Source organism: Corythoichthys intestinalis, chromosome 2, assembly GCF_030265065.1.
Source record: "Corythoichthys intestinalis isolate RoL2023-P3 chromosome 2, ASM3026506v1, whole genome shotgun sequence".
Taxonomy (NCBI): Eukaryota; Metazoa; Chordata; class Actinopteri; order Syngnathiformes; family Syngnathidae; genus Corythoichthys; species Corythoichthys intestinalis.
In genome coordinates, this window is record NC_080396.1 from 25,008,449 (window position 1) to 25,034,533 (window position 26,085).

The following is a 26,085-nucleotide window of genomic DNA, read 5'->3' on the forward strand; positions in this document are numbered from 1 at the left end:
GAGTGCCTTTTCATGATATGCTAATTTTTTGAGAAAGGGATTTTTGGTTTTTCTTGACTTTTTTGCCAAAATCATCAAAATTAAAACACTAAAAGGCTTAAACTACTTCAGTTGTGTGTAATAAATCTAAAATATGTAAAGGTCTAATGTTTATCAGTGCATTATAGAAAATAATGAACTTTATCACAATATGCAAATTTTTTTAGAAGGACCAATATACCGGTATTATAAAAGTACCACAATACCTCAATATTATGGTTTCCTTCTTAATTCTTTCTCATCAGCTGGACTTCCCCTGAGGTTAACGCCTTTATTAGCAACACAAGTTACCGCTTTCTTCCTGCGTTTTCATACCGTATATAGGCTACCTGGTGCATTTCAATTAGCACCTATCAACGATCAAAGTTCAGTTTTCCATAAAACGTAAACATTTGCCTTGCTCCACTCTCATTGAGTTGCTTTCTGTCACAAGTTCTTTACAACCTTCCTGATGGCTGCCCTCAGTCCATTCATTTGGGTGGGACAGGGTTGAGTCATTCCACAGGCTGTTGTTTTGGCCTCAGTTTGTGTTGAAACTCTAACCAAAACTGAATGTTTACACTGACTGAACAAATACTCTAAAAAGACTTCTTTGTAATACTACAAACAAAGCACATTCAAGAGGTTGCTGCTGAATCTGTCTTTTTTAGTTATTTTGTTTTTCGTTTTACTGTTTTGCTGAGACTTTAGTCATGCTTTTGGGCAGGAATTGCCTTGATAGGTGGTAAAAACACACGTCTAGAGTAACATAATCACCCTTATGTTTTGCTTTCTCATAGGCCTTGTCTGGAAATCTTTTTACTCGTTCCATACTTTCTCAGTTGTTTACTGAGATGCATTTAGGAATACATTTAGGGCATTATATAAGTGATATATTGGGTCAATGTTCACTACACATTCTGACAGCACAACAAAATGGTGAACTCAAGTTAAAGGACACGATAATGGATAAGGGGTGATTCCTATCACAATACTACTGTTATTCCATCATTTGCCACACGAGGGCAGTCTCTGCCTTCAATTCTCATATTGTGGAAGGCAAGTCTTTTATATAATGCTCTAAACACGTTTTCAGAGTCGCTGACCTAAATGTGTTTTCTCACCAGTGGGGGAGGCTGGGGTTTGCAGCACGCAAGGAGTGAACGAATGAAGCCAGAACCGGGCAGTTTTGATAGTGTTCCCAGTTAACTGCCAGCAGATTTGTGCTGATTGATTTTAAAATCCTGCTTGTGTTTAGAGATAAATGCCTTCTTAAATTTGGCATCATTTAGTTAAATCAACTAAGAATTTCCCGCATCCCTTCTTTTTCTTTGAATTCTGGTGGAACTGGATTTGGTTATATGCCATCTTGTGGAAATCCTCAACAGATTTAAGCAGAAGGCTTCCGGGCCAACAGGAAAACATTCACATTTGCCTGCCTTGCATTCTTTGTGTCTGGCTAGTCCATGATGCAAGTGTCATATTCTCCTGGCGTTTTCACATGTGGCAGAACTTTTGCAAGGTCAAGATGATCAGTTTCACTGTTTAGTGTTCTGCTAATTATTTAGGTCCATCTAATCAATACCCTCTCCATAGAATGTGTGTGTTCTATCAGCTCATGAGAATCTTATTTATAACTGTAAGATGAACAGTCATTTTGTGGATAAATGCCCATCTCTGTGGAAAAATTGGCCACTCCGAATGTTTAACAACGTTCTGTGTGCTGCATAATGTCGGTGTGAGACGACCCTTCCTGTGCTGTCTCTACCTTGCACACATTAATCAAACATCTTATTAAGCCTGTCGCAATATTGCCTGGCACGGCCAGACTGTTCTCCCAGTATTTTTCAGACACTGTGAGAATAGTCTGGGACCCAGCCCATTAATGGCCTCTCGAGCAAGCACAAAATCAACCGTCCAATCAGATTCGTGTATTTGCGTGACGTGTTCTTAACGAGCAACGTCACTCTTCCGTGTCGGAAGTCGTCTCCACACCAACACAGATGGCCAACAGGAGAGCCGAGAATATGTTCCAATCCACGGTAAAATCAATTTTAAATTACCAAAAACACATCGACACAAGTCATTGACAACAGTCTGTCTTGTGCTAGCCATGTTGAATAAACTCCGCTCTACTCGTATGTTTACTTCCGCGCGCAAGTCCCTCGTCGCTTTAATAACATCACGTTTGCCCGTTGCTGATTGGTCCACTCCGCTGTCTGTTTGCTGTGGCTTGCTCCGCCCTGGAAATTTTATCCGCAGAATGGTGGCCAGACTCAATAGCTGGAACAGCGGTGAGTCTGCTGTACTAGGAAATACGCAATATGCAATAATTCCATTTATCGCACGATAAATAAAAATGAAGGCGGTAATTTTTCCGCTGCGAATTATTGCCTCGCGTGCGCGCGCATGCAGCAGGCGTGCTGTTAAAAGTTCGGATTCCTTGTTACCAACTACGCAAAATGCATCTTTGTTCCAGGTCCGGCAAAAAATAGCGTCGAAGCCAATCCGTTCCCATTATATCCTATTTTTCAACCTATACCGGCCGCGTCAGTGCTCCAGATTGACTGTGGATCATTTCCAGCGTGCCGGAGCCCGCAAAATGGTTTAGGCAATTTTCGATTTTTGCTGGAGACGCATCCCTCAAAATGGGCGGATCCAGGCCTGGAGTCAACAGCCCAGTGTCTAATTAACGGTTTAAACACCAGCGAACATGGATGAAGAACGTTTCATCATGGAGGTGGAAAGTGACAAAGTGATTTATGATTCAGCTGATCATTATTATAAGGGCAGCATTAAAAAGGAAGCTGCAAGGTGTCTTATTAAGTGTGTTTTTCTGGTAATGATATCAAACACACGACGTGCTGACAACTTTTGTTTTTATTAACACACGGCACTAACAACACTTCCTCAACCTGTGGCTCTCGGTAAACCGTCACTTTCTCACTCCTGGATCACATGAAGAAAACAACATCACTGTTGCGTGCGCTTCCGGATATTTACAACGAAGTCCGCCAAAACATTGTTACCAACTTGGCTGCTACGAACAACCTCGCTTTGACAACGGACAGCTGAATGGACATGATAAACATTGAGTGGCAAATTAAGAACACTGTGCTTCAAACTCGTCCTGTTTATGAAAGTCGATTGTCATATGCTGGTGTTGTGCACTAATGAGCAGACGTGACTTCTGTGGCGTTTGCTAACTTTTTTAATGTGCGCACACACTTGATGTCATGAAATAGCAAACTAGATGTGCCTCGTCCCATGCCATTGGCTACGTGAGGCCGGAGTGATTATGGGACACGTAGTCCATATACTACATCGATGAATTATAAACCGCCATGACTGAATGGAAGTTAAGCAGGCCAAATCAATCCATACCAGTGACTATAGATAATGCTGCAAATATTGTTAATCCAGTAGGTGACACAGATGGATTCGGACCACAAATAGGATGTTTTGCTCTTGTGGTAAACCTAGCTGCTAAGACAGCTGTAGCAATCAACAGTGTGCCCCGCCTCACTTTACAAACAGTAAAGATTGTTCTCAGCACTTTTATACAAAATTTCTTCAGATGAGTAAGAAGTAAGCACATAAATATTATGCACTAAAATGCATGTTTATATGATGGCAATTTAATTTTTGCTTGTTAGCAAAAAAAGAAAAAAAGAAAAAAAAGAAACAAAAAATGCAATTGTTATTTTTTTTTCCCAGTGCATTAAATGTATTGAATGGAATCGAAAATCGTGTCCCCCGTATCGAAAATCATACTGAACCGTGACTTACAGTGCCTTGCAAAAGTATTCGGCCCCCTTGAATCTTGCAACCTTTCGCCACATTTCAGGCTTCAAACATAAAGATAAGAAATTTAATTTTTTTGTCAAGAATCAACAACAAGTGGGACACAATCGTGAAGTGGAACAACATTTATTGGATAATTTAAACTTTTTTAACAAATAAAAAACTGAAAAGTGGGGCGTGCAATATTATTCGGCCCCTTTACTTTCAGTGCAGCAAACTCACTCCAGAAGTTCAGTGAGGATCTCTGAATGATCCAATGTTGTCCTAAATGACCGATGATGATAAATAGAATCCACCTGTGTGTAATCAAGTCTCCGTATAAATGCACCTGCTCTGTGATAGTCTCAGGGTTCTGTTTAAAGTGCAGAGAGCATTAGGAAAACCAAGGAACACACCAGGCAGGTCCGAGATACTGTTGTGGAGAAGTTTAAAGCCGGATTTGGATACAAAAAGATTTCCCAAGCTTTAAACATCTCAAGGAGCACTGTGCAAGCCATCATATTGAAATGGAAGGAGCATCAGACCACTGCAAATCTACCAAGACCTGGCCGTTCTTCCAAACTTTCTTCTCAAACAAGGAGAAAACTGATCAGAGATGCAGCCAAGAGGCCCATGACCACTCTGGATGAACTGCAGAGATCTACAGCTGAGGTTGGAGAGTCTGTCCATAGGACAACAATCAGTCGTACACTGCACAAATCTGGCCTTTATGGAAGAGTGGCAAGAAGAAAGCCATTTCTCAAAGATATCCATAAAAAGTCTCGTTTAAAGTTTGCCACAAGCCACCTGGGAGACACACCAAACATGTGGAAGAAGGTGCTCTGGTCAGATGAAACCAAAATTGAACTTTTTGGCCACAATGCAAAACGATATGTTTGGCGTAAAAGCAACACAGCTCATCACCCTGAACACACCATCCCCACTGTCAAACATGGTGGTGGTAGCATCATGGTTTGGGCCTGCTTTTCTTCAGCAGGGATAGGGAAGATGGTTAAAATTGATGGGAAGATGGATGCAGCCAAATACAGGAACATTCTGGAAGAAAACCTGTTGGTATCTGCACAAGACCTGAGACTGGGACGGAGATTTATCTTCCAACAGGACAATGATCCAAAACATAAAGCCAAATCTACAATGGAATGGTTAAAAAATAAACGTATCCAGGTGTTGGAATGGCCAAGTCAAAGTCCTGACCTGAATCCAATCGAGAATCTGTGGAAAGAGCTGAAGACTGCTGTTCACAAACACTCTCCATCCAACCTCACTGAGCTCGAGCTGCTTTGCAAGGAAGAATGGGCAAGAATGTCAGTCTCTCGATGTGCAAAACTGATAGAAACATACCCCAAGTTTAAATTATTAAATAAATTTTGTTCCACTTCACGATTGTGTCCCACTTGTTGTTGATTCTTGACAAAAAATAAAAATTTTATATCTTTATGTTTGAAGCCTGAAATGTGGCGCAAGGTTCAAGGGGGCCGAATACTTTTGCAAGGCACTGTAACTATCGTTGCAGCCCTATGTAACACCATAACAGAAGCTATGAGGGGAAAAGTTTTCATTTGCCTAAATGCTTAAGTTATTAAGTGCAATTCAAATTTTTTTTTTTCTTGAAAAACACATTTTATTTATTCTGTGTTGCTGTGCGGTATTAATATTGTTGTCTTTAATCTTATTTTGCTCGTTAGTGGCATTTTTAGACAGTCACTGTAACAAGAAAGCAGATTTTGTAGAATGCTGTTATTTGTCATTCGTAAAAATCCGAAACGTTCCTAATGTTACTTCCCAGTGGAGTTTTGCTCTCAAAATGAATGATTAATTAATCACCAATTCTTGGTATGACATGCAGCAACACTCATTTGTTGGTATTTACACAAACCAAACGTGTTCCGTCTGTAAAAGCCCAAATCCTCGCACTGTTGCTAAACAACCAGAAATGTTGTATTTATTGCTCAGTCTCCTCTTGTGGACCATATGGTAACAAGTTGGTTATGTAAGGCATTGCGTGCAGGCCTGAGGATGATTGGCTTACACCCCAGAAACTCCAATGAGAGATGTTTGAGTTGGGGGTTATTGCTTATCTCTGTTTAGTCTGTGTCTTGGCAAGGACGGCGGTCTTGATCCTCGATTACAAACAGAAGTTTCCTCTTTCTTGCCACATTTGGGCTCTATCTCTTGATCTAAATGTGGTTGAAACAACAATTTGAGTGAATGTAATTTTGTTATTGCCTTTGAAAGTGTCTTCAAATGAGAGACCTTGTGAGTAAGGGTGCTCTTTGCTACCGTTTTTCGCTCATAATCAGAAAAAAGATAATTTACAATGTCATACAGCATAAATGCCTTGAGATACGAGTCATCCAAGTTACGGGTGTTTTGAGATGCAATCTCATTCATCCGGTTAAAAATCTTTTTTTTCTTTAAGTTGCTAAGGAAGTAAAGACGTTTCAGATGTTTATTATGGCAGTGTTGTCAGCTTGACAACAATCAACAGTTTTGCAGGTAATTAACTTTTTTTTTTTTTTTTTCAAAGAGACTTCCCAGCTGTTAAATGTCATTCTTAGTTGAAATGTAATTTCACTTGGAATTCAAAACAAAACAATTACACGGCTATTTCTTTCTCATAGTACAATTTTGATTAAACAAAGATCAGTCTGCTCTCATCGAGGACAACTAAAATCTGAGAATGTAGACCATGAAATTCCAAGGATTCAGATAAAATAAACTTGGTCTCTGGACAACTAATTGATTATTAAAATAGTTGTCAATTGATTTGAGAATTTATTAGTTGTCAGTTTATTTATTAACTGTTTCAACTTTACTCTTTCCAGTGGATAGTTTCACATAAGCTGTAGCAAGATTTAATAGACAGACAATATACAAATACGGGCATATACACCTGCAGTGTATTTTTTGTCCTTACTTAAAGGTGTATACTCTTTGTCCTAATATTACTGCAGCTTGCTGAGCGAATTAATTTAAACACGTAGTGGGGCAAATAAGTATTTAGTCAACCACCAATTGTGCAAGTTCTCCTACTTGAAAAGATTAGAGAGGCCTGTAATTGTCAACATGGGTAAAACTCAACCATGAGAGACTGAATGTGGAAAAAAAAAACCGAAAATCACATTGTTTGATTTTTAAAGAATTTATTTCCAAATTAGAGTGGAAAATAAGTAATTGGTCACCTACAAACAAGCAAGATTTCTGGCTGTCAAAGAGGTCTAACTTGGCTCCACTCGTTACCTGTATTAATGGCACCTGTTTTAACTCATTATCGGTATAAAAGACATCTGTCCACAAACTCAGTCAGTCACACTCCAAACTCCACTATGGCCAAGACCAAAGAGCTGTCGAAGGACACCAGAGACAAAATTGTAGACCTGCAACAGGCTGGGAAGACTGAATCTGCAATAGGTAAAACGCTTGGTGTAGAAAGAAATCAACCGTGGGAGCAATTATTAGAAAATGGAAGACATACAAGACCATTGATAATCTCCCTCGATCCGGGGCTCCATGCAAGATCTCACCCCGTGGCGTCAAAATGATAACAAGAACGGTGAGCAAAAATACCAGAACCACACGGGGGGACCTAGTGAATGACCTACAGAGAGTTGGGACAACAGTAACAAAGGCTACTATCAGTAACACAATGTGCCACCAGGGACTCAAATCCTGCACTGCCAGACGTCTCCCCCTGCTGAAGCCAGTCCACGTCCAGGCTCGTCTGTGGTTCGCTAGAGAGCATTTGGATGATTCAGAAGAGGACTGGGAGAATGTGTTATGGTCAGATGAAACCAAAATAGAACTTTTTGGTAGAAACTTAGGTTCTCGTGTTTGGAGGGGAAAGAATACTGAATTGCATCCGAAGAACACCTTACCCAACTTAGGTTCTCATGTTTGGAGGAGAAAGAATACTGAATTGCATCCGAAGAACACCTTACCCACTGTGAAGCATGGGGGTGGAAAAATCATGCTATGGGGCTGTTTTTCTGCAAAGGGACCAGGACGACTGATCTGCGTAAAGGAAAGAATGAATGGGGCCATGTATCGAGAGATTTTGAGTAAAAATCTCCTTCCATCAGCATGGGCATTGAAGATGAGACATGGCTGGGTCTTTCAGCATGACAATGATCCCAAACACACAGCCAGGGCAACAAAGGAGTGGCTTCGTAAGAAGCATTTCAAGGTCCTGGAGTGGCCTAGCCAGTCTCCAGATCTCAACCCCATAGAAAATCTGTGGAGGGAGTTGAAATTCCGTGTTGCCCAACGACAGCCCCAAAACATCACTGCTCTAGAGGAGATCTGCGTGTAGGTATGGGCCAAAATACCAGCAACAGTGTGTGAAAAGCTTGTGAAGAGTTACTGAAAACGTTTGGCCTCCGTTATCGCCACAAAGGGTACATAACAAAATATTGAGATGAACTTTTGGTATTGACCAAATACTTATTTTCCACCATGATTTGCAAATAAATTCTTTAACATTCAAACAGTGATTTTCTGTTTTTTTCCACATTCTGTCTCTCATGGTTGAGGTTTAATTACAGGCCTCTCTAATATTTTCAAGTGGGAAACTTGTACAATTAGTAGTTGACTAAATACTTATTTGCCCCACTGTACGTATATCCATGTCATTATTATTTTTTGTGATCAAGACAACCACACTCGAAAAAGATGCACAGTCAATTATTTAATAATAATGCAGAAACTGTTAAATTATTTGCATTCTAAGTAGCCATGTAAATACTGCATGTTTATTACGGGTACAATATTATAGTGTACTAATTGCCTCTTTAGCAAATTCTTAACATTGTTATTTTGGCCTATTCAGAGTTGTTGAGAATTGTTATTATATTATCAAACCAAACCATTAATACCTTTTCATAGGTGACATTTTTCAGTGTTTTGGCAGTCTTTGGACTGTATCTTACCATTCCCCACAATTGCTTCAGGGCAAGTGGCGTATGAGAAAACAAGGAAACAAGCCATTCAACGAAAACACTCTCACAGGAAGTGTGTTCAAAGATGGAAAATGGGAGTGCTGTATATTTGAAAGAGGGCAAGTTAAAGTGACAGGTGGCACATGACTGCCAGCATGTTCTCCATTCTTGTTGTCCAGTGTTTACCCATATCTTGAGCCATATATGGGTCAGTTCTTTATAAAGCTTTGTTGGATGGACCTGGAATGAAAGCATCCCATCTGGGCTTCCTGTGAAGTTACACCGTCATGGTCTCGCACTATTGGCTGAGCCAAAGCCTAAGCACCATCAGCGATTGGCTGATAGTAGACCTATCTCCACATCGGCGAGATCTCCCTGAAACCGGTTTCCATCCTTTTGTTCTGAGGGACTACACTGTGTACACCCTTGGAAAAGAATGTGATACACTAGATATCAACATTTGTAGGGCAGTGACCAAGCACTGCCGTAAATAGCAAAAATCTTGATGTCAGTTTCCACTAAAAAAGAAACATCATCTGTAAGCTGCATTTTGCTCTTTTTGCTTCCAAATTACATGACAAACAGGGTCAACTTTGTTCAGTTGCTCTGTTATGTTTGTTGCTTTATAAATATTTTCAAATGCCTTCTTTCACGCACAGCACCGACTGTAACTTGGACTGTGTGTTAGCCTCGACTCGCATGGAGATACACGTGAGGCCAGTGGAGCCCCATGCCGTGTGTGTATATGCCCAGTGTGCGTGCACTGATGCTTAGTGACAGCAAATCCAGTGGTGCGCCTGTTATAACTTAAATATTCCCGGAAGTGTGTACACAATCACATTTTGGAAGACTCACTGACAGCTGTGTTGTTGTTTCGGGTTGAGGATCTGGAAAACCTATCGTCAATGTGCTTTTCACATTCAAAAAAAGAGCGTTTGTACGGGAGTTGGATTGTCCGTTTGTATCCCAAGGCTTCTTGGGATGATGTTTTCGGAAACAAGCAAGCATCTGGGCGTGGCTTGTAGGCCATGATGCGCGTGCTAGCTGGGTATGTGGTCAAAAACGGCTTATCCCATTGGATGGATTGCTCTAATCTCTACTGACAGTTTACATAACAACAGAAGGGGAGGTGACATGAGTCCTACTGGTGTGACGTCACAGCCCAGCCTCTTAGAGCTTCTCGCCACGCTACCTATCTTGGATTCAGGCACACGAGCGCTGCAGGGGGCACCACGGCACTGTCGTCCACACACACTCCCGTTCCCTTCCCCGTCCTCCTCGGCGCCATCCTCGGACTACGTTGTTGGTCAAACCCCCCCAATGTGAAGCCCTGAGGAGGACAGGGGGTCGGGTGTGGAGGACGGTGGAGGCGCAAGAGTGGCGGTGCTTGTTTTGGGTTAGCGTGGTGGGTCAGGGCCCACCGAATGGACAGAGTGTTTGTTTTTATCCTGAGCATCAATGAGAGAAAAGGGGCTGGCCGGGGTCGGAGGAGAGCAGGGTCGGGACACCATGGCGGTCAAGCTTCTTTTCTGGGAGCTGGAGAAGCATCTGAAGAGGTAACGATGGAAGTCTTTTGTTGTATAGTGGTGGTGGTTGGTTTTAGACCAGAATTCTGTTGGGTGATCTTTCAGACTGAACATCCGGCCACAATACGGCAAAAAAAAACCTCCTTACCAAACGCAGATCTGTCTGATGTTTTCTCTTGTGTGTGTAAGCTTTGCATCAACTGGACCAATAGGGCGCCATCTTGGCTCACTGACTGACACACTTGAACATAATGTTCCAGCTCACATGTTAACGTCCTTATTGAGCTGCCCACTATAGGGTTTCAGTGGTCCAACAAGGCATGTAAGTCATTGACATAGCGTTTACAATTAACCCCACTGATTTCAGAAATGTTTTAAATTCTTATCTGTCATGTTCTTATCTTATCAGTCTGTCTGTCATACACTCTTGGAATCAGTGCGTTTTTTTTTTTTTTTTTTTTTTTTTTTAAATGCTCTTTCGGTATTGCCATAAAACTTCATAGGATGGTGCCAAAGCCTTAGCCAGTAAAAAAAAAGTAGTAATTGTGATGAATAAGAATGTTGAAACATTGCATCTTGACTACGGTAATTCAACATGAGTTGATAGTGAAAGTTTTATCTCAGAATTTTTTAAAACGTAAGATGGGTTTGAAATTATTTTGGAAGTGTTTTGGGATGCAAGTTTGTGGTATATTTACACTTAAAACCTAATATTGGAAATTTTAACTTGTCAAATGCCATTTGTTCAACTTTCTGTTGGGCTACAAATGTTAAATTGTTCTCTCGAACCCGGGGAAACAATTTAAGTGACATTTCAATAAAGGAGCATCAGCTGAAGGGATTGATTAAGATGTGGTGCATTTTGAAAGCTTAAGGCCAAAAGCTTCTTTGTCTTTTGTTCTGTCAGCCAATCCAAGGTGCGGTTGAGCAGCAGTAGCGACAGGTTTTTCTTGACCTGATTAAAATGTGTTGTTTGCTCAAATGCACAGATTAAATCCCTGCCTTTTGGGCTGACATTAGTCCTTGATTCATTTGCACCATCCCAATTTCCTTAGTATACTTTTTTGTGTGCTTTTTCAATAAATGTAGCCATAGTGATGGCATAAGCCTTAAAAGGAAATGATTGTCTGAAACTTGTGATGTCGTCAGCGTTTCACACGTTTTTTTGTGATTTAATCAACTTCTTGTGAATGTTGATTGTGCAAATCAATCATGGCTTTTTGGTGGGGGATCAATGCCCTACTTTTGAGTTGTTTTATTGTTCTGTTAGGATTTTTTGCTGTTCATATGTTCACATGTTGGTTTGGTGTAAAGTGTTGTTAAGTGCTTAGTCGTGACAGAGAATAAGGGCAAATATTGGTCCTCTTGGCATTTCTTTATCTTTACTTAAATAAAACTGTACTGTTGTACAGTTAGAACAATAACTTTCTGTTTAAATATTGGAAAAGGAAGAAAAAACCTTGGCTAATGTAATGAAAATAAAATCATTTGCACATAAAGCTTAAATGTATTTTTGTAAAATTAAATCATTCAGAAAGATTAAATGCAATGTACCGTATTGTGCTTTAATAAAGTTAGATTTAAAGCAAAAAAAAAAAAATGCTAGGCATTAGGAGTGTAATGACATATCAGTCTAGATTGATGTATTGATTTGGTTAGCAACCATCCAATAAAATCAAGTGAAACATAAAATATCACTAAAATTCGTCATCTTGTAAATATGCGATTTTGGGCCAAATGATTATTTTAATGTCTGTTTCAGCAAAACATTGGTTTTTTTTAAAATAAAAAAAGGGTCAAATTTAATTGGCTGTTTTAAATGTATACGTAACATTGTTCTTTATCTGTCTTAAATTGAATCGTAGCAGGCTTTGTAAAATCAGCAAATATTGTATTGCTCTCCACTGAATGTATCGTCGTTAAATTGGTGAATTTTCACTCTTAGTTGTATACAGGACCTGCCACCTTGGTAAGTATTAAAACCAAATTGTTAGTTTATATTTTGGGTGGGGGTTGTGGGAGGGTTGGTATTGTAACATTCCTGAACTGAGCGCGTGATCGGAAATAGGGCCTGTTTGTGTCATTTTCAGAGAATCGAGTAGCAAAAGATCAGGTTGATGTATTCATTTTTTGTTGTGTTTTTAATTTTTAAGAGTTACGAAGCAACGAAAACAATCCAGATGTACAAAGATAATGACAAAAGACACAAAAGATACATCTGCTTTATACTACGCAATATCGCATCATAGCCAGAAATAACAGAAGTGGACATAATCAGGTGAACATTCTAGTATCTGTCAGAAGAAGCTAACATAAGATCATGCAAGACTGATACTGTCGGCAGTATAGAAATATTTAACATTTGGACCCCCGCACCCCCCAACTACATTGCCGAAGTATTGGATCAGGACTCTCCATCGGCATACCCTGAAAATTGGATGACTTGGAAAAAATATGTGATCGGGACATCCCTAATTCCTATATGACTTTGTTTTGGGGGGGTTTTGTGCCACTTCCAGAAAGTTTTAACTAAGCAAATAACTGAAAGTGTATTTATAGAGGTACCCAGACACACAGGTGCTACACTTGACATTTTTTGGGGTTCTGAAACATCTTTTAGGCAATTTTATTTTATTTTCCACTGTGTCATGACCCAACACTTGATGCATAAATTGCTCTGCCTGGTGAAAGTGATCTTGATAGGAAAAAAAACAGAGCGGAAAACATTCAGGTGACTTGAGGTTCCGCTCTGAAATCCCCAATTGGGCCAAAGTTCAAAATTGTCCAAAATGCATGTGTGATAACATCATAGGAAAGCTTAAAATCTCAATTTTCTGGAGGAAGAAAAACTTTGAACAGCAGGTCATTTTAAAAAATGTTTGTTTTTTTAAATTAAACGGCAAAACCCTAGCTGGAGGTGAGAGCATGAGAGAGCATAATTAAAGACGCCACAATTTTAACGAGATATTATCGCATACCTAACTCTTTTTGATCCAAAAATTCCACGTAGCATGTATCACCGAGTGTGAAGACACAGCTGTGAATGGCCACAGCCGGATTTGGGGGGGGGATTTTATGAGTGAAACATGGTAATATATGAAGGGTCACGATGCAGAAATTGCAAACATCAAGGAGTGGTCGAGATTTTCTTTTTTATATATTTACCCTTTTAAACGTTTTTTTTTTCCTTTTTTTTTTCTTTCAATTTTTCATTGTGTGGATCGATTATTTAATATTTTGGGGGAAATGCGACAGTAACAAAAAAAAAATTACAGTTAAGTGATCGTTTTGAGGTAGATAGCGGTGACTTATTTACAGACAACATTTTTTTTCATTGTGACGTAATTTGTTTAAAACTTTAAAATATGCGAGTGAATAATTTTTTAAAGTCGTTTTTTTTTTTACTAAATATTGGACATCAATTAATGATTCTAAGCTAATGATGACAGTCATTTCGAATAATAAATATAATTACTTACCTTCTTTTTATGGCTGGGTTGAAACAAAAGCGTTTGCACGACGTCTGTAAACGGGGGTTTCCAGGGTAAACCGGACAAATTAAAAATAGTTCGGGGGCTTAATGCGCCATGAATCTATATAGACATATTGTTGTATCAAACACAACAGTTCTTTTGGCTTAAAATACAGCAGTTCATTTTAAAGAGGGGCGCAAGAGCAGAAATTGCTTTTTCATACTTGTCTGTGTTTTCCGCCATAGACATACAGCTGCCGATGTACTTTAATCCATTTTTTTTAAACATAAGTCTACACACAATACACCACACACAAGAAACATGAACTGAACCTCAAACAATCACTTTAAGCAGTAAATGTCCAACTAATAAGTAATTTCTGGTTTTTCATTTTACACAGTCAGATGTGTCAAGTAGAGCTGAAATGAATACTCGAGTAACTCGAGTTTAAAAACTGATCCGAGTAATTTTATTCACCTCGAGTAATCGTTTCATTTTGACAGCTCTAAGCATCACGTTTTGCCCGGACTACTTTTAATGCGGGACAACGCGCTGATGTCACGTCCGTAGAGGAAAAGGCAAAAAAAAACGTACTTACTGCAGCCGACAGCCGCTACAAACGACGCAGACGTTGTTAAAAACTAGCCCGCATGATGCTACTGTGTTAGCAGGTAGCGTCTGATGCGTCTCATAGAGATCACATGTATGTTGAACTAGATCAGACATGTCCAAAGTCAGGCCCGGGGGCCAAATGCGGCCCTTGGTCAAATTTCATCCGGCCCCCAGCCTCTGTCATAAAATCAATAACATCTGGCCCGCATACAGACTTTATAAATTGGTCAGCAGTACTGCAACCAGCATATGAAGTAGCTTACACACGAAATGCTGCTCCTCATTTACCCACTAAAAGGCAGCAGCATTTTAACCCTTTATTGCCAAATGTATTGCATTTGATACACCTAAAATTTCATGATTTTCAGACTAATTTATAATTTCTTTTTGAAAAAAAAAAAAATGATGGATGCAAGTCGACACATGCATCTGCAGGTTCCATGAGAAAAAAACATGATTTAGCATGGGTTATAGATATTAGAACGCTTATTACACATATTCATTTTGACTTTTCTTTTCACAAATTTGAAAAAAATGTTTCATTAGGACCTTAATTTTCAAATTTTGGGATTCTCTGATAATTGCTTCATGTTGCAGGTATTTAAGGGCTAAGCAACATTACTCCGTGTGACTCTCTACTTCCAATTTTCTAAAATGGCGACAATCAACTAAAAAAAGTTGACTGTGATGGCCGACGCTTCAAGGATAGGTGGAAATTGGACTATTTCTTCACTAAAATATGCAACAACTGTGTCTTGCCTTATTTGCAAAGAGACAATCGCTGTTTTTAAAGATTTCAATGTGAGGCGATGTTACCAAACAAGACACACTGACATGTACGACAAGATTACAGGGAAGATACGCAGCGAGAAATTGAAGCAACTTGAAGCTAGTTTAATTTCACAGCAGTAGTATTTCGCAAGAGCCCGAGAGTCGAAAGAGAACGCCGCAAAGGCTAGTTGCGAGATTGTTGAAATTATTCATAAAAAAAATAATAAAGCAAATGTGACACACTGAATGGCTTGCTAAATTTTGCTTAAATATATTGTTCTATATATATTGTTGTTGTTTCCGATAAGCATTTGCTTTTCCCGTCTTCCTTGTTTGTCTTCGTCTTTCCTTCGGGTAAACAAATTCCACACTCTGAAACTGTTAATGATTTTGATGATGATGATGACAATAAATTCATTCATTCATTCTACGTAAAGGATGTCAGGCAAGGTCGGCCCCCTACATTTTTACCACGCCAAATCTGGCCCCCTTTGCAAAAAGTTTGGACACCCCTGAACTAGATGCAAAATGACAGAGTCAGCGGCGTTAGTAAACAGCCGCCATCTTAAAGCAGTAGACTTCTAAGCGCTAATAAATAAGTTTAACGTTACTGTCACTCGCTCACGTAACGTTAGCCCTGGGGAGAGATAGGTTTCTATTAATTATGACCACTGTCGATGCATGGCTAACCTGCCTTACATACAGGCTTTATTTAATCTGTAAAAACATAGCGCTGTAGAGTGATGAGGGTGTAAAATAAAAACTTAATAATGCTAACTGTCAATTTTAGCTTAGTAGTCATTGCTGGATAAAACACCAAGTAGCACCGGTCCCTAATGTGCTCCAATACAGCAGGTATCATACATTTATTTTGAACACTGCAAAAACTCAAAATCCTATCAGGACTTAACAGTTTAGACTAACTTAAAACTTCACTAGAACTTAAAAATAGCTTGACACAAATAGAAATTCAACTGAAACGTGGGAAAAACACCTAACTTTTAAGTGATGTGTGTTATCAAGCGTAATGGCATTATTAGGTAAGAAATATATATTAGGGCTGTCAAAATGATCGCATTAACGGGCGGTAATTAATTTTTTAAATTAATCACGTTAAAATATTTGACGCAATTAACGTACATGCCCCGCTCAAACAGATTAAAATGTACAATACAGTGTAATGTCCTCTTGTTACTTGTTTTTGGGTGTTTGGCGCCCTCTGCTGGCGCTTGGGTCCAACTGATTTTATGGGTTAGTACCATGAGTGAGCATGGTGCAATTATTGACGTCAACAATGGCGAGCTACTAGTTTATTTTTTGACTGAAAATGTTACAAATTTTAATAAAACGAAAACATTAAGAGGGGTTTTAATATAAAATTTCTATAACTTGTACTAACATTTATCTTTTAAGATCTACAAGTCTATCCATGGATTGCTTTTTAAGAGAATGTTAATGCCATCTTGTTGATTTAATGTTATAATAAACAAATACTGTACTTATGTACCGTATGTTGAATGTATATATCCATCTTATCTTTCCATTCCAACAATAATTTACAGAAAAATATGGCATATTTTATAGTCTGAATTGCGATTATTACGATTAATTAATTTTTAAGCTGTAATTAACTCGATTAAAAATTGTAATCATTTGACAGCCCTAAGATACATATATACATTTTATAAGATCTAAAAGTTTTTTGAGTGAAAGCAGTGAATTAGTCTTTTTTTTTTAAATTCTAGTTACATCTGAAATGCAATTGTTGGCTGTTTTCAACAATGTACATCGAAAATAAAGACATTGATTGACTGAAAATGGTTCTATATTAGATGAAATGTCTTGCTTTCTCATGTATATTTATAACTGCTCTTCACCTAAAAATGTTTTATCCGATTACTCGATTAATCGATAGAATTTTCATTCAATTACTCGATTACTAAAATATTCGATAGCTGCAGCTCTAGTATCAAGGCACGCCATTCTTCGATCTTGCAGTGCTACTGACGATGATATGTCTCTTTTCATCTTTCTACTTTGAATTTAAATGAGTTTATCACTGGTAGATATTCAATCCATTTGAAGAGGCAGGGTGGCGGCGAATAAACGTTCATTCAAAGAGTTAAAAGGCCCTTTGGTTTCTCATCAAAAATACTCCTTTGATATTTGATCTTTGATTACAAGAAACCGACCCACTATTAATGGTCCCAGAGAGAGGGAGTGGGTATCTGTGTAATTTACAATTTAGTGGTGTCTGTGCAAAATATGTATGCGACCTCAAAATTATCTTGTCTTTTGGGGACAGGGCAGAGGCATTTCACTTATGAATTAAAATGACCAGCAGGTGGCGACATTGCCCTTGAAAATTATTGTTGTTGTTTTTTGTTTATCACTTGTATATTTATTTAGAATGTTGTAGGGATTTTATTATTAGCATTGTTGGTTATTATACATTAATTAGATGTTTTTGATAAGATTCTCCTATTCGGAGTGCTCTCCGGTATTATTATGCAAATAAACCTGGTCGCTTCTTCCAATCCGCGGTCGCCGTCTTTTATGTGATTATTCAAATGAGCCCTGCTCCCAGCCAATCAGACGGTCGCTGTCGCCGCAGCCCTCCCTTTCTCCCACCAACTCACCTCAGTCTTTGTGTTGAACCTCGGCGGCCGTGGGATCACAGAATGCGCTCGTGCTCCACGTTCGCACCGCCGGAGGGCCGAGCTGAGGCGGCGCGTTGATGGACGGGATAGCATGAATTCGCAGTGTTACACGGTGGCGATGGACCTTGGCGTTTGCCAACTGCGGAATTTCTCCATTTCGTTTCTATCCTCCGTCCTCGGCAAGGAGAGCGCGTCGGTCAGGCTCGACAGGAGGTAATAATATTGGTCAGGCTTAGAATAGGAACGGGACTACTTTTTTAAAATGCGCTGGTTTTGCCCCCTGTTCGCGTTTTGTCGATTGTGTGCGGAAACGTACATCGCGAATTGCGTCATACTGGTGCCTTTCAGGCCAGCAAATTAACGACGTGTTTTTGTTTTTCTTTCAGCTCTTCAGGTGCAAGTGTCGTGGCCATTGACAACAAGATTGAGCAGGCGATGGTGAGTTTTTTTTGTCCGAGTCCGCACCATTAACTGCGTTACGTAATGCCAAGGCAACTCCGGCCATTTCGGTTTTAGTGTGTTGGCCCTGAGTGGATTTCAGGACAACTGCTATAAGTGAATGAATGAATTTAGCCTAATTAATGGGGAGATTTGGATTCATGATGAGCATCTGTGGGTCCAACGGTTTGCCATTGACTATGATAGACGTCCAATCTAGTTAGAAATTAATTTGAATTCACAGCAGAAGACAAATTGATTGATCGTCAATTTAACTGAGGGATTGGAAGAACATGAAAATGTAAGAATTGACGAAGTTTTATCCAAAATCGGGAAATGATGAAGACCCCACAACCCCCTCCCCATGCCTTGCAATGTCACGATTTGGACAGATGATGTGGGCCAAACCGAGGTTCACACGCTATCCCCTCGCCTCCTCCTTCCCATCCCATCCTCTCTTCAGCAGCATGTTGCTAGGCAGGCAGCAGCCTCCCCTCCTTTTGGTATAAATAACTCGGCTGGCGATTGGCTCCTCCTACTCAGCGCGGGGACATTTTGTTCCGTAGCTGTGAGGCGAGGAGGGGATGCTTGGATTATAATTTGTTAATCTCCTTTCTGCCATCATCGACGTAATGCCGTGTGGCCGTTCAGTGCTTCTGCATTCTTGGGGTGTGGTGGGATGTTGGGAAATTTGGGGATTTTTAAAAGTTGGGAAGTTTCTATAGGAATTAAAAGGATTAAATCAGGCATTCACAGAATTGGAATTGATTTCAGCATAATCCTGACTAAAACAATCATATTTTTCTGTTGTTTATGCATGTTGAATGAGGCTTTTTGGTGGGGAGGCAAGAAGGGCTCATTAATTGTTTTCAATAATGGGATTTAGATTTATGTGTCATTTTTTTCTTCAGTCATAGGATTGCTTGTTCTTAACGGGGCAGTCCCAAACGATTAGTTTTCTTCCCGATTTAGAATGCAGACTTTTTTTAACGATTAGTCGACTAATCCAATAATGTTTTTCCTTTTTATTTTATTTATTTATTTATTTATTTTTTTTTTTTACAAATCTTACAATTAATTTTTTGGGATGATTATTAATTCACTAAAACATTTTGGAACACTTAAATTCTTTATTAAAGTACAAATAAACACATAAATAATAATAAATCACAAAGAATGAGGTTACATGCTAATGGCATTAACTAGTGCAAAAGATTGGAACGCAAACAGATTCAGAATATTGTGACTTCACTTTTCCAACAGGATTCAAAACAATTCTGGCTTTGTTTTTGTGGTGTGTCTACATTTTTCTTAGCATAAGAGTGAGCACCAGCAGAGTAGATAAATCAAATGTCACATATCGCTGGTGTGAAGTACGTGAAAAAAACTTCATGATGCACGTTGATACGACGGAGTATTAGGGCCAAAAAAAATAAAAATTAGGAGATTAAAGTCGTACAATTGCTATGAAAAAAAAAATCACATTATTACGTAGTGGTAATGTATCTGTGAGACGCAATGCACTTTAGGTACATGTATCTTGGCTGGGAGCTACAACGAAGCATTAGTATAAATCCTACTATTGATTATAATTTGATGGATTAACCAATTCTAAAACACAAGATTCCTTCAATATTGCTAATTTTAACGGAGGCGGCAACACACTACGTAAAGTAAGCAACAGTTTATTCAGTTACAATAGCCCGACTTGATAATACGACTTTTATTCCCTTACTAATAATTCGACATTTACTCTCGTAATATATATATATATTTTTTGGTCGTACTATTGTCGTACTATTACTATGAGAATAAAAGTCGTAGTTTTAAATAGGGCTAATGTAGCTGAATAAGCAGCTACATACTTTACATAGCGCATTGCCGCCTCTGTTAAAATCAATATTGACGGGGCGGTTCCAGTTCTTAAAATTCTATGTCTAAATCTATAAAATATCATTTAAAAGTATTTTTTGCTTATGTGTAAACAAAAGGCATTCTTGAATATATGTGTATAACTAAAATGGCCGCCAGTAGTCAAAACTTGCAAGTAATCCACACCCACACACAACGAATTTAATACTGCCCTCAGATGCCTTGATATGGTGCCAAAGCCGTATTCTATTTTAATTTTGAAATGGGATTGTGTCAACAGTAATCTTGGGTGTCAACAATTATTATAATCATTTGGTGATTTTTTTTTTGTTTGAAGAATTGATTAATCAAGGTAAAAAGAGATTTATTTTCCTTGGCCTTTATTTAAAAACAGCATTTGCAATTGACAGTGTAGTGATTGCTCTAAGTAAATAGATTCTGATTAATGATACTGCTTTGTACATGAACCCCTTCAGACCTAAGCATGCTTCTGAAGGAAATTATGCGTTCCCGTCTCTAAACCAATAAATACACAGAATTTAATTGCTATTGTCACTTCTGGGAGATTGTTGGATGAAACTTTACCCATCGAAATCAAATCATGATGTTTGGCACGCCGTCTTTGCTATTTTTGGCTCTTGGAAAATGGCTGACCAAACGCAACTTCAAAAAGGATAACGTACACTCACTGGCCACTTTATTAGGTACACCTGTCCAACTGCTCGTTAACACTTAATTTCTAATCAGCCAATCACATGGCGGCAACTCAGTCCATTTAGGCATGTAGACATGGTTTAAGACAATCTCCTGCAGTTCAAACCGAGCATCAGTATGGGGAAGAAAGGTGATTTGAGTGACTTTGAACGTGGCATGGATGTTGGTGCCAAAAGGGCTGGTCTGAGTATTTCAGAAACTGCTGATCTACTGGGATTTTCACGCACAACCATCTCTGGGGTTTACAGAGAACGGTCCCAAAAAGAAAAAATATCCAGTGAGCGGCAGTTCTGTGGGCGGAAATGCCTTGTTGATGCCAGAGGTCAGAGGAGAATGGCCAGACTGGTCCGAGCTGATAGAAAGGCAACAGTGACTCAAATAACCACCCGTTACAACCAAGGTAGGCAGAAGAGCATCTCTGAACGCACAGTACGTCGAACTTTGAGGCAGATGGGCTACAGCAGCAGAAGACCACGCCGGGTGCCACTCCTTTCAGCTAAGAACAAGAAACAGAGGCTACAATTTGCACAAGCTCATCGAAATTGGACAATAGAAGATTGGAAAAACGTTGCCTGGTCTGATGAGTCTCTATTTCTGCTGCGACATTCAGATGGTAGGGTCAAGAATTTGGCGTCACAACATGGAAGCATGGATCCATCCTGCCTTGTATCAACGGTTCAGGCTGGTGGTGGTGTAATGGTGTGGGGAATATTTTCTTGGCACTCTTTGGGCCCCTTGGTACAAATTCAGCATCGTTGGAACGCCACAGCCTACCTGAGTATTGTTACTGACCATGTCCATCCCTTTATGACCACAATGTAACTTCTGATGGCTACTTTCAGCAGGATAATGCGCTATGTCATAAAGCTGGAATCATCTCAGACCGGTTTCTTTAACATGACAATGAGTTCACTGTACTCAAATGGCCTCCACAGTCACCAGATCTCAATCCAATAGAGCATCTTTGGGATGTGGTGGAACGGGAGATTGGCATCATGGATGTGCAGCCGACAAATCTGCACCAACTGTGTGATGCCATCATGTCAATATGAACCAAACTCTCTGAGGAATGCTTCCAGCACCTTGTTGAATCTATGCCACGAAGAATTGAGGCAGTTCTGAAGGCAAAAAGGGGTCCAACCTGTTACTAGCATGGTGTACCTAATAAAGTGGCCGGTGAGTGTATAGTGCTCATTTCTCCTTAAAAACACATTAACATTAAAAAAAAAAAGAAAAGCATGAACTAGCCCCGATAAAAAAAAAAAAATGCACTTTGTTCTGGTGTTTGAGTAGAGTAAAAATCAGCACAGATTTTTTATTTTTATTTTTGCACAGTTGAAAAAAATGCAGGGCTGAAGCGGTTAATCTGTCAGAAAATGGGGATCATTGCTTCATCCTAGTTAATTAAACAAAGATAATCAGCTTGTTTTCACAGAGGACATCAGTAATCTGAGAATATCGAGGTTTTAGACAATATGAAGCTCAACCAGCTCTCTAAACAATGAATCATTAATCAAAATAGTTATTGAGCAATTTGAGAATCGATTATTTGCCGATTGTTTCGTCTCTGTAGTCATCTCCTCCATTGTGGGTGTTACATTTCAGACCCACGTGATCAATGATCAATTAACAAGCAAAACTCAATTTAAATAGGCATTTTTTTATAGCAAGTAAAATGGTTTTAAGTTTTTTAAATAAGTTTAAATGAAAGCAAACATTTTGAAAGAACGCTAGGATAATTACGCAAAAGCTTGCACCAAAAATATTATTTTAAACTAGAGCTGTCCCGACTAGTCGACATAGTCTACGTCATCGATGACGTAAATCCGTCGACGAGCAAAACATCCCGTCGACGGTTAATGAAGGCTTAAAAAAATATATGCCTGGTAAGTTCAGAATGTCGGACGCTCTGTAAGCAAGCGGGGAAAGCGGCACAAAGCCAAAAAAGCACACTAGAGTGTCCAAAACATTGACCTTTTTCAAAGAAACAAAGGAGGGTACACTCTTTTGTCCTGTCTCTTCAATGCCAAGCTTGGCTGCACGTCGGCCGTGAATAAACACCTAAAGCGCCGTTACCCAGTTTGTAAGTCCATCTAACTAACGACATGTTTTATTTGAAGTTGCCAAGCCTGTCACGATATGCAATGAGTCCATTTATCGCACGGCAAATAAAAATGAGGCCGGTAATTTTCACGGCTGCCTTTTATCGCTGCACTCGTGCGTGCGTGCGTGCGTGCATACATTGGTGCGTGCGTACTGATGGCATATGAGACTCCAGTTCCTTTCTCCTATCAACACGCTGTAGAATTAAAGTTCAGACATACAAAATAAAAAAACACATCTATATTTAACACTGTAACGTTAGCACTGCTACACTGAGGTGAATGGGGGGGAAAAGGCAACTTACTTTAGCCTGCCATAAAACATTGGCAGTCGTCTCGTGAAAGCAAACTTGCGGTTAACAGGTGACACTTCAAAAATGAAAAATCGCTGGTTAACAGCATTTGCAAACGAAAAAAAATGACCAAAAAATCTATTACTGACACTACATGCAATTACAAAAAGTGCTTTTTTTTTGCGGATTGTAAAGCTGAAGTTAGCGGGTTAGCGAACGTATTTCCAGTGAACATTTCAAAATAAAAGCATGTCATGTTCTTCATATAAAAAGCGATTTCTGGAGTTAATCCCAAATACTTCAAAATTCAGATTCTACACTAAGAATACCTTTAAAATGACACCCATTATGAAAAATCTGATTGGCAATGAATAATTATAATACTATTATATATAGTACTATACTATAATATTAATGCTAGGTGTTTTTTTTAATTGTTTTGAATCATGTTGGAAAGGCGAAGTCAGTGTTCTGAATCTGTTTACATTCCATTGTTTTGCACTAGTTAATTCTATCAGCATTTGAACTTATTTTTTTATGTATTATTGTTATTTACGTGTTTATTTGTTCTTAAATAAATAATTTACGTGTTCCAATGTTTTTGTGAATTGATAAGCGTTAACAAAAATTTAATTGCTAAATTAGTAAAAAAATATTTTAAAATGTAATTATTAGATTAGTCGACTAATCGTAAAAATAGTCGGCTGACTAATCGGGAGAAAATTAGTCGTTTGGGACAGCCCTGTTTTAAACTACCGTAATATAGCATTGTTTACAGTATTCTTATTTTCAATATGTAGTCATTTAGAAATTAGACTTTATTTGTCATTATACATCGTACAATGAGATCGAAAGTAGTGACTCCCTTTTCAGTGCATCGCACTGTGAATTAATGTCATAAGTAAATAAATAACATGCAATAAAATTATCTAAAAATAAAATAAAACCACGAGACTGTGTACAATTATGAAGGAGGTAGAGTGTTGATGGAAAGGGTTCCAATTTTTCGTTAATGATTCGGTTGTCTTTTAAATGTCCTCGTAGTTTCCTTTGCATACCGTTTTTAATGTATGTTACTTTGGTTTCATTCTTGGTTCCATTCATTGTCATTTATCTGCTTAAATTTTAAATAATGTCCCAAAAAAATCCTCCATTTTTTTACTTGGTGTGTTTGTTCATAAACTCTTTCTTCCTTCCACAGGATCTGGTGAAAAGTCACCTGATGTACGCCGTGCGCGAGGAGGTGGAGGTGCTGAAGGAGCAAATCAAGGAGCTGATGGAGCGCAACAACCAACTGGAGCAGGAGAACAACCTGCTCAAGACCCTGGCCAGCCCCGAGCAGATGGCTCAGTTCCAGGCCCAGGTCCAGACTGGCGGCTCCCCCACCGGCGCCGCCCTACAGCCTCAGGTCCCAGGTTCTGGCGGAACCGCGCAAGCCCTCCCCTCTGCGCAGAATTCAGGTCCGTCCGTGTGAAGAGAAAGGAGCCATACTGTGAGCCACCCCGACTATGCCACCTTCTTGAGGACCCTCCTGCAAGTTTTTGTTGCACATTTAATTTATTTTGCCTCGTCTCGCAACTTTTACCTGCTCGGACAATCACTGTTGTCACGGTGACTGGAGGAACGCACCAAGCGGATGTGAACTGAAGCCCGTAGTCAGTCTTTGGCGTCAAATCCCTCCTTGTCAAAGCTGTGGAACATGTGCCAATGTCGACCACCCCCGCCCTCCGCCTCAACCCAACACACATTCCATTTTTTCCTCCACATGCACATGTCGCTGCTAACAAATGAACTTTAATGGAGGACTTGTGCCCCACCCTCTCCTCCCTATCTGGAACGGGAAGTAGTAATTTCCAGTTCTGACGCTCTGGGTTGAGAGTGCTTCAAAGTGAAATGATGAACTGCATCAAGCGTGTTAGTGGCGTCTCACTTCTCCCACGTCACGTTGCCGTCCCCACACTCGCCCATTGGAAGAGGAGTTCATTATTTATGCAGGGATTCAATGTTATTTCTACAGGGTTAACTGGGGAAGTGTTAGGATGTATTTCCTATGTTTGCTCTCATGGATGAAAATTAATGTTCCAGTGATGTGTAAGAGAAATACAAGAAATAGGATACGACTGTTTTTAGGTTTGTACAAAAGAAAACATTTCCAATTCTGCAAAGTGCCTGGTTTTCAACCATAGATACATATATAATTTCTTTTCAGTTATTTTATTCCTGTAAATATATTTGTATATAAATATATATCTATCTATGGTTTGCCAGGCTGCGAAGTTCCTTTGATGTCAGCACTCAGGACGAGAACAGATGAGGATCATTTACATCCACGCTGAACACTTTTTCTCATGCGGTGACTTTAGCGTCACCGTTCACGCAAAACGTGTGTTCGGACGTGTCGTCGATCGCGTTTTTTGGGTTGACATGAACAATGTTTTACTTTTTATTTTCTTTTTAAGTATTTTTGTGCAACCAGGCGTCTGTGTTGCTGTCACAACACTCAGAGGGGACACACACACACTTGGCAAATGGAGCCTCGCAGAACGTACGTCAATGTTTAGTGCATGTTCCTCAGCCCATCACAAATGTGACGTTACAATTTGCACTAGACAGTTGCACCTCAAATAAAAGTGAAAACAAAGAAAAATTGAAGTGGACTTTTTCTTTACTGTTTCACTGTATTAACACTTATGAGAAGGATATTTATTCTCTTGGTTGGGGGAGAAGCAGCAGTAAAGCAGGCTAAAATTGAGATGATAGTGGTAAAGCAAGGTAACAGGCGAGGTTCTGGATTTAGTTTAAAGGAAAAACAAGTGTAAATGACCTATGTAAAAGATGGTTGGTCAAAGTATTTAAAAAGGACACCAC

The 26,085-nt window shown here is 39.3% G+C and overlaps 1 protein-coding gene across 3 annotated transcripts in view; it reads left to right on the forward strand.

The window, feature by feature from the left end:
- Window positions 1–25,869, forward strand: part of zgc:65895 (uncharacterized protein LOC393546 homolog) — a 32,647-nt gene extending 6,778 nt beyond the window's left edge. The window contains exons 1-3 of one of the 3 annotated variants that reach the window (XM_057829728.1): window positions 9,950–10,312; window positions 18,185–18,236; window positions 24,419–25,869. In XM_057829728.1, coding sequence (XP_057685711.1) covers window positions 10,215–10,312; window positions 18,185–18,236; window positions 24,419–24,691 — 423 coding nt within the window. In that variant the 5' untranslated portion in view covers window positions 9,950–10,214 and the 3' untranslated portion in view covers window positions 24,692–25,869. Of the gene's footprint in view, window positions 1–9,949; window positions 10,313–17,768; window positions 18,012–18,184; window positions 18,237–24,418 lie in introns of those variants that run through there. The other 2 variants (XM_057829727.1, XM_057829726.1) reach the window with 2 other exon arrangements.
- Window positions 25,870–26,085: the final 216 nt, after the last annotated feature.